This window comes from Danio rerio, chromosome 23, assembly GCF_049306965.1.
Source record: "Danio rerio strain Tuebingen ecotype United States chromosome 23, GRCz12tu, whole genome shotgun sequence".
NCBI classification, from domain to species: domain Eukaryota; kingdom Metazoa; phylum Chordata; class Actinopteri; order Cypriniformes; family Danionidae; genus Danio; species Danio rerio.
In genome coordinates this window covers 8,999,942-9,010,000 of record NC_133198.1, presented here as the reverse complement: position 1 = coordinate 9,010,000, position 10,059 = coordinate 8,999,942, and the positions used below count along the sequence as shown (strand labels likewise).

Below are 10,059 nucleotides of genomic sequence, written 5' to 3'. Positions count from 1 at the left end.
ATCATAATACATTTCTAAAATAATAATAAATAAAAACATAATAAATAGAAAAACAATGCAATTTCTTACTACAGCTGATTAAATTATTAAACAGTTAAATTATTTTCTAAGTCAATTCCTCTCTTATGTAGGCTCTAGTGCTGTATTTATACCATAGTAATATTGTGATTCCCAATTGCAACAGAGAAATACTGGAAAATGTCTGTAGACTGATGGCATTTCATGCCGTTCAGCCTTATAATCTTAAAATGTGAGCAAAATCACCTGTTTTGTCATCACTTTAGACATTACCCTAGAGATCCATACTAACTCTCAGATGACGCTGGTGACGTAGCAACAGTCTCTGCTATCTGACCATCAGCTGCATATGGGAATAAGTGGCGGAAGAAAGTGGTTCCTCTTATAAAAGGGTTTTGTGACTACCTGTGCTTGATTTTCTTTTTTATATAAACAATTATGCCATCGAACTGTTGTATAAACACAATATCACACTTGTAGTAGTGCGATATGGCTGCATATAGTCACTGGTGGGACACTAAGTGCACGCCTGCACACTTCCCACAGGTGCCAATATACAGCTTTATTGCACTGCTACTCGTGTAATATTGCTCATATATATATATATATATATATATATATATATATATATATATATATATATATATATATATATATATATATATATATATATATATTATATATATATATTAGGGATGCAACAATACAGTTAGCCCACGGTTTTTTAACATGGTTTTCGGTTCGGTTCGGTTCTGGCTTGACACATGTTTTTTTTTTTTTTTTTTTTTTAGGCAATAGGAACAGTAAGAGGTTAAGGAGAAAAAAATAAAAACAATTTATTGCAATACTCATTTTGTTTTACTTAAAGGCCAAGAAAAGTACAGTAGTTCCTAGTGTATTGTATAAATAATGAACACTGAAATCTCACAGCTGCTGGTAGGCCATGTACAAACTGGGAAACACATTAAATCCTACACTTTGAAAAAAAACATACATGTGGAGCTAATAAAGATAAATTGGCCATTTCAAATAAACATATTTGTACTTAAGTAAACATAAATAAACCATCTTAATTATCTTGGTGCTGAAACAATGCGAGACTGTAGTCTGTAACGCGGATCGAGTGCTTTTATAAAATGGCAAAAGCCTCCATCTCCCATTACCGAAAATGGTTGCAAATCTTTAGCAATAAACACCCGCACTGCCTTTGTTATTTTATGTGTCTCTCAGAACCAGTGGAGTATGTTTGCTTGAAAGATTCAGCGAGGGATTGTTGCTATTTGGAGGACTTTATTACCTTCTCTGCTGTCCTGCCTTCAGACAGTGATATTGCTGGGTGATGGCGCTACAGATGTGCAGTCATGGTAATGCGTGTAAAATAGGGTTGGGCATCTAAGCTATAATGCCGATCCGATACGCATCTCGATACAAAGAATACGATCCGATATATTAGCGATACATTTGTGACATATTGCGATGCAACACGATACGATTCACACCCATATCACGATACGATGCGATATTTCAGCACTAATTAGATCAAGTTTATGAGATGTGTGAAAGAGGATGCTGTGCCATTGAATGAGTTTGATTATTTGTTAACCAAGTAAAACCAAGACTTTTTTTACAAACTGGCTCTTCTCTCAGAGCCAGAGTGTCAGTTTACAGTAGAGGGCCATTTTAGAACATATAGCACATATTTAAGTATTTTCAAGATAAACAGAATGTATAAGTGCAATATATATTAAAATATATATATATATATATATTTGCACTCTTTCAACATAAATAAATTTAGCATTGCACAACAAGAATTGTGATTTAACTTTTCAACTATGAAAACAAGTTTTACAAAGATATTTTGCCACTGATTATTCAAAACTTAAGGTCGTGAACTAGCAGTGTTATGCTGCTTTGAAACATCACTGTCACTGTAAACAACAGGCTAATAAAAATATAACAAACCAGCAATCTTCTTGCTGTGAGGTGGTCAAACTACCCACTGTGCCACCGTGACACCCAATTATTTTTATCATTATTATTATTAATATTATTATTATTATAATTAAATAAAAATTAACAGGAGGAGGTGTTTAAAACCTTCGTTCTCCGTGACACTAGGCTGAATATCTTTGCAGATGAACAATGCAATAGCATTCGTTATTGGCGTAGAGCGAGCAGAACTGTTGCGCACGGAAAAAAAACTTGCAATGCTTTTCTCACCACTTTTGGAGCTGGTTGAAGCAGTGCGAAAGCCGGGGATGCAGAAACACTGGAAGATGCTTCCACAACAACACCGTGGCGCTGCTTCAAGTGAGATTTCAGATTAGTCGGACTGCCCGCGTATTTTACAGATGCGCGGCACATTTTGCAAATTGCATCTGTCCTGTCATGTCGTCCATCCTTAAATCCATAATGTTGCTTGCCATACTTTAGATTTAAAACTCAGTGGGGAATAAAATGTTTGTTTTGCTTCTCGCACTTTCTGAGGGCGCTCCACTAGCTTCATCCGCACACCTGATACACTGAGTTGTAGTGTGTGCACATCCGCAAATCCGTTGCTAAGGCTTACTTTATGTAGGTCGATTAAATTATGCGCCAAAAACAGGTTGACAACACTTGTTAATAAATAAAAATACATTCTATATTAAAAATATAAGCTGTATCTCGGAAAAATCGATGCATCTCGCAAAAACCGATGTATCTCGATTTGCTTCCAAAATTTCATTCATCCTCTGCTGCTCAACCGATGCACTCGCATCGTGCACGCGCATGACCGCGTATCGATACATATCGGTTAATCTTCCCATCCCTAGTGTAAAACAATGCTTGCACACAGTTGTTTTTTGTTTACCGTTTTTTCTTTTATTGGCATTATACTTAACAGCAAAACCTAAATGATTTTGAAAACTGAAAAAAGACGCATGCTTTCTCGTACTGTTGCCTCACTTCGCCAGAGCTTCCTTCTACTGTTGCCTCAGCCTCACTGTACCGCCGCTCTCCATGTTAAAGTGTGAAATGATGGTCAAGCGCCCCTTAACTTTAGAGCAAAGTGATTGGATATTTACTCGTGGGGAGGAGTTTCCTTATCTCAGCTCATGGATTTAGAGGCACACACAGTCAATTCGGGAAGATATAAAACGCACATAAATTATTTAAATGCACAATCGAGAAAACCGCAATTCACAAGCGCGTATTGAACCGAGGAGGTCGTACGGTACAGTACGGTTCAATATTATATTGAGAACCGTGGCATCCCTAATATATATATATATATATATATATATATATATATATATATATATATATATATATATATATATATATATATATATATATATATATATAAATTATATTGGTACTGGTTACTATTTCTTGCATAGTTTCTGCATATTCAATTCAACTTAAATACAGAATAAAGTGGCTGTTTGCATAACCAAATGTATCCAAATATTTGATAAACAAACATGCAAAGACAGACAGAAAAATAAAGAGCTCTCAGACATCTTCAGGCTTCCATATCAGTCGGACAGCTATTTCACATGGACAAGCACATCAAGCCATGCAAATATTTCCACACAGAGATCTCCGTTTACAACTGTTCACAATAATAAGTCATATTTCGAGAATTCAAGTGGGAGGTAAAGAAAGAGAGTGAGCGAGAAGGAAAAAGAGGTAACAGGAATTTGTTGTGGAGAATGATGGCAGGAAATGCTATGTCCTCTCCCACACAATCACTGAAGACGCACAGTCCTCCCCAGCCCCTGTGTTAATAATTCAGCACTTAACTACCAGTAAAACACTCTTTCACACACATACACACACATGTGAGAGTCAATCGTTTCTTCTGTCCCTGCATTGAAATCAGGAGAGCAGCATTAGACGAGGGGAAAGCCCTTCTCATGCATTCTCTTGCATATTTTATACAGTATTTGTGAAATTCTAATATGAACTTCTACATCCACAATACTCACATTGCAAGGATCTGCAATGTAGTTGGGATTATAGTTGACCAGACATTACAGTTAACAACAAAGTGGAGTCATTTCAAATTTTAAACTTCCAGTGAAAGGTTATTATTGGCACACGTTTTTAGGCCTGACTGTAAGAATTTGAAGCAAACTTGAGCCATTTGGGCACAAAAAATGAAAGGTTTGTAGCTTAAAGATTAATTGAACATTATATATTATTTACTCAATTAAAAGTAATAGTGTTATTATTATTATTATTGTTGTTGTTGTTGTTGCTATTGTTTCTATTATTAATAATATTATTGTTGGTATTATTATTATTATTATTATTATTATTATTATTATTATTAATATTGTTGGTATTATTAATACTATTATTATTATTGATATTATTATTATTATTATTATTATTATTGCTTTTGAATACTGTTTAGACTCCCCAGAAAATAATAAACTATTGTTTATTTGATTTTTTTGTCTGTTGTATTGAACTCATTTAACTATGCACGTTATTTTTCATTTATTTTATTTTCGACTTAGTATTCGCTATTTTTTTTTTTCAAAATGAACAACCAATATAAAACACTTTACAGTTTGTGTGGCATTAACTATGTCATACAGTCTTGCACAGAAAAGATTAAACACAATGACAGAAGCACTTAAAGAATGTATTCGTTATAACTGTCACTGACTCACTGACAAAGAGACATCAAGTGTTGTCTAGTATTAACAAAAAAATCCTTTTAATTTATTATCTTTCAAATCGTAAAATATGTGATTCAGCCTTAAGATATATATATATATATATATATATATATATATATATATATATATATATATATATATATATATATATATATATATATATATATATATATATATATATATATATATATATATGTGTGTGTGTGTGTGTGTGTGTGTGTGTATGTGTGTGTGTGTGTGTGTGTGTGTGTGTGTGTGTGTGTGTGTGATTTAATTAGGAAAGTGACAGTTTATTTATTTCATACATGGAAACAAAAAATGCAATTTTTTTATAGAAAATATAGAAAGTGTTTTTTACTACAGTAAATGTATGTATGTATATACTTTTTTTTTTTTTTTTACTTATAAGGAAAACACGGAAATATTTGAAAAAGGATAAAAATTTCAGAAGGGGGCTATAAATGTTGCCAGTTGGACGGCTTGACCAACGAGGGTCAGTTCAACACTTTTTATTCTGAATGATGGAATGAATACTAAAGTTTCGAGCTCTATCTTCATATCCACAACAAGTATTTTACTTCACATTTTGAGAATGTTTCCAAATGTACTTTCTGAATGTACTTGTAGACATGCTGTACAGTTAATGTGTCAAAAATTACCAGTCTCTGACTTTATTCAGAGAGCTGTGTTGTTAGTTTTATCTGACCCAAAATACACTTACCATCAGTGTAATTTATTATGCAATATACAGTTAGATGACAGACTTTTACGCTTTACATAAAGATCAGAAAATTACACTAATAATGCAATTGTGTATTTCCCAGCACAGCAGAGCAGTAACTAATGCTAGTTTATCAACCTTACTCCACAACAACTACAATTAAGCACAATGATAAGACGGCCTACAGGGAGGAGATACAGCAACTGGACACTTGATGCACCGACAATAATCTGCTCTTTAACACCAACAAGACCAAGGAGCTCATTGTGGACTTCAGGAAGGGACGAACAGGCTCACATGATCCCATCCACATCAATGGGATGGCCGTTGAGCCTGTCTCATCCTTCAAGTTCCTGAGGACCCACATCTCAAAGGACCTTTCCTGGACCACTAACACCTCCAGCCTGGTCAAGAATGCTCACTAGCACCTATTTTTCTTAAGGCAACTTAAGAAGAACCAGCTTTCATCAGCTGTCTTGGTGAACTTCTACCACTGCACAATTGAAAGCAACCTGACTAACTGCGTCACAGTCTGGTATGGAAGCTGCTCTGTTGCTGAGCGTAAGGCACTGCAGCGGGTGGTGAAAACTGCCCAACGCATCACAGGGACCACACTGCCAGCCATTGAGAACATCCAGAAGAAACCCTGTCTGCGCGGAGCACGCAGTATTCTTAAGGACACCTCTCACCCTGCTCTCAGATTGTTTTCTCTCCTGCCTTCCGGCAGGCGCTTCAGGCTCCCATGGACAAAAACCAACAGACTAAGGAACAGCTTTTCCCCCAGAGCTGTCTCCCTTCTGAACTCTGCCCCTCACTGACTCTTTTGCCACCAATACACCCCCCACACTCCTCTAACTTATACTACTCACAATCACTGCACTGTTTAACATTTGCACATTTAAAAATTGCACATATTCATTGCACTGATTAATTCATTTGAACTGCACATACCCACTGCACATGCACATTTCTATTTATGTACACACCCACAGTACATATACATTTGTAATCATGTTTATCTATCTGCACACTTCTGATTAATAGCAACCTGCACATATATTCATTGATTGTAAATCTCTGTTCATAGCTAATGCAACCTGTATATAATGTTCATAGTACATCCATCTGTAAATATCACCATAGTTTTTCTATAACTGCACTTTATAACTTATACCTGTATCCTGCACTTGCTGCTATTGCACTGCTGGTTAGACCTAAACTGCATTTTGTTGCCTTGTACTAGTACATGTGTAATGAAAATAAAGTTGAATCTAATCTAATAATGTATTCAGCAACCTTTTAGAAATCTCCTTTAGTCTAGAAGTTGCACTCAAAAATGATGCTTGCTGCTTGCTGTTTAAACTACTTAATTACAATCAGCTGAAAGAACACAATTCTTGACTTTTGTGGGGGACAACTTAATTGTTTTATGTTCAATCCACTTCAATTTGCAAACACTAATACAGTGGTGGCCAACCCTGTTCCTGGAGAGCCACCTTCCTGCAGATTTTAGTTGCTACCCATATCAAACACACCTGAAGCAATTAATTAGGACCTGAACACCACGTGATAATTACAGGCAGGTGTGTTTGATATGGGTTGCAACTGAAATCTGCAGGAAGGTGGCTCTCCAGGAACAGGGTTGGCCACCCCTGGACTAATATGTTAACTCATTTCCTTCATGTTGTCCCAACAAAAATTGATTGTGTGGAATCCAGCATTTTTTACACTGCCTAACCTCTTCTTATGCCTCATGGCCTGACTCTGGTTTGAATGTGTAAGATTTGAAACCCCTACTGCTCATTTCTAACATTTTGTTTCTGTGAGATTCACTTATTTAGTTGCTTCTGTCATTTAAAAGCCTTTAAAACTCATTTAAAACGACACACATAAACAGTGTGCTTTTGCTCACATTTAAACAGCAAACTAAAAAAGGTACAGTACAATACATGATCTGTTGGCTAGTTTTAGCTGAGAAACACCTTCTGGGGAGCGCAGATATTTATATTACATCTGTTGAATATAATAAGTTTCCTCATTCATTCATTCATTCATTCATTTTCTTTTAGGCTTAGTCCCTTTATTAATCAGGCCTTGTGACAGTGAAATGAACCGTAAACTTATTTATGCAGCGGATGCCTATCTAGCTGCAACCCATCACTGGAAAACGCCCATACAACCTCACTCACACTCGTACACTATAGACAATTTAGTCTACCCAATTCCCCTTAGACCACGTGCCTTTGGACTTGAAACCTGAGCACCCAGAGGAAACCCACGCGAACACAGGGAAAACATGCAAACTCCACACATAAATTAAAGGGATATTTCACCCAATAATGAAAACTACCTCACCATTACCTCAAGATTAAACTTTATGAGTTTCTTTCTTCTGTTGAACACAATAGAAGATATTTTGAAAAATGCTGATTGATGATATCTATTAATTTCTAGTAATGGATTTCAATGGGTGCCATCAACCTGCATTATTAAAAAAAAAAAAAACTTATTATGTGTTCAACGGAAGAAAGAAAAGTGAAGGGTGAGTGAATGATGACTGAGATTTTACATTTTTGGGTGAAGTGACCCTTCAGAAACCAACATACTTCAATAATTTTCCCAATTATAGTACACTATGTCATCCCAAAGAGCACTTGATGCCCATGGAGATCGCCTAACAAGCTTTGGCAGTGTTGAAAACTTCTTCATGAACAGAAAAACAACAATTAGAGGACAACAGAAAGAAAGAAGACAACACAAGAATGAGTTTTAGACCTCAGAAGAAGAAGAAGAAGAAGAAGAAGAAGAAGAAGAAGAAGAAGAAGAAGAAGAAGAAGAAGAAGAAGAAGAAGAAGTTGCTAAGCCAGTGATAAGCATGTGCCTGTTTTATCTCAAAAGAGATATGCTTGAATCTGTAGACTATACTGTTGGATTTACTGTTGAATTGACCAAGCTATTTTATTGGTCGGATATTTGAAGAGAATATTTGTGAAAAATTTCCTTTTAATGACCCAACAAATTTTTATTAAGTCATCACAATATTAGAAACATAGCACTGATGTCGCTTTAGATGTTTAACTATCAACATCATTTGACAAAAAGGCTCCAATTTAAATACATATAACATTTATGTACTGTGAAGTGTCCCTCTTTAAAGTTCAAATAGCTTTTCTAAAAATAAAATGACACATTATGGGGAAAATAAGGTTTCAATGTCATTCTGGGCATATCTTAATAAAATAGAAATAAGGTGATATCATGTTAAATGTCGTTAAATATTACATGACAACTTCTTGCGAACACAAATCCAACTTCAATGAGCATTAAGGTTGCATATACAGTATGCTGCAAATCGCCTAAAGAAGGTAAAATAAATATGATGCATGCTACTCATATTGCAACACAAACCTGGAGGAGCTTTATTGGACCAACTGAATGCCAGTGCACACAGATGCCTTCAAAATCAGAACGCATGTTTATTGGCAAATAAGTTGCTCTTATTACTTGACTGCTTGCTCCAAAGGACACGGTGAACATAAGCCAAACGCAACATCCATTTCAATATAACCTGAGGGTGACGTGACCGCGGGGCCACCAGAGATGGCACGGGGCGATCTGTCCACTTTGGCACACCATCGATATGTTGGCAAACAGCAAAAACGCGCAGCCAAGAGGAGCGAGTCGGGATGTAGACAGACAGGGATGCAGCTCATTCCATCTGCTCCCAAAGCATCACCAAGCCACAATAAGACTAGCATCCCTTCCAAGGAAACAGACACTCTGGATGGAGATGCATCACCGCCACGCGTGTGGGCTCAGAGAGAAGTTGTGCATAACGCATCTTACCTCCAGACCTGGCCGATCTGCAAGATGTGGATGATGGACTGGAAGAGCCACATGCACACTCTGCAGCATTTCCGCGTGCCGCTCGCAGGCAGAGTTCTGCCGCTGCCGCTCCGCCGGTCGCTGTCCTTGGTGCTGAAATTGCATCCGTCCCCTCCCGGAGACGCGCTCATCTCCGAGTAATCATACACGAACCACCTGAAACTTAACACCTGAACCACCGCGGAGGGAACCACCACGAACACCAGCGTAAGCCCGAACCACCAATAGTCCCGCCTCAAGTAGTAGTCCGCTGCCAGCCACAGGTCGGTGGCTCCGTCGGAGAAGAAGACCAGGAGGGCGCAGAGCACCCAGCAGCAGTCCAGCAGAGAGAAGCGCTTCTCGGCGTGAGGGAGCAGAGGAGCCGCGCTCTGCTCAGGGCCAAGCAGACACCGAGAAGCGCTCTCACACACGGCTGCTCCATCCGATTTAGCGGCCATGTTTGTTGTAGAAAGAGAGTGGGCAAAGGAAAGCGAAGTACAATGAGAGGGGAGGGGGATGTGTGTGCTGAAGAGTGTGTGTGAAAGTTCATGGGAGCGTTGGGAGAGAGAGAAGAGAGGGATGGATGAGGAGAGATAGAGAAGGGGAGGGATTACGGACAGACCTCGGGGATATAATTGGTTTGCGGAGGGATGCAATCAGCCCTGTTTCACAAACATTTTGTTGGAGCGACTACAAAGATGCGCAGCGGCCTGTGAGACTTTTGGTTTGCTTCATGAACGTTACCACAAAATTGTGGGAAAATTCAGATTTGATGAGAGT

At 37.6% G+C, this 10,059-nt stretch overlaps 1 protein-coding gene across 1 annotated transcript in view; it reads right to left on the bottom strand.

Moving 5' to 3' along the window:
* The window catches only part of xkr7b (XK, Kell blood group complex subunit-related family, member 7b), a 146,438-nt gene extending 136,692 nt beyond the window's left edge, over positions 1–9,746 (bottom strand). Inside the window, exon 1 of the mRNA XM_068216748.2 lies at positions 9,262–9,746. Within this exon, the coding sequence (XP_068072849.1) occupies positions 9,262–9,737 (476 nt within the window). The 5' untranslated portion in view covers positions 9,738–9,746. The remainder of the gene's footprint in view (positions 1–9,261) is intronic.
* Between the last annotated feature and the right edge of the window lie 313 nt (positions 9,747–10,059).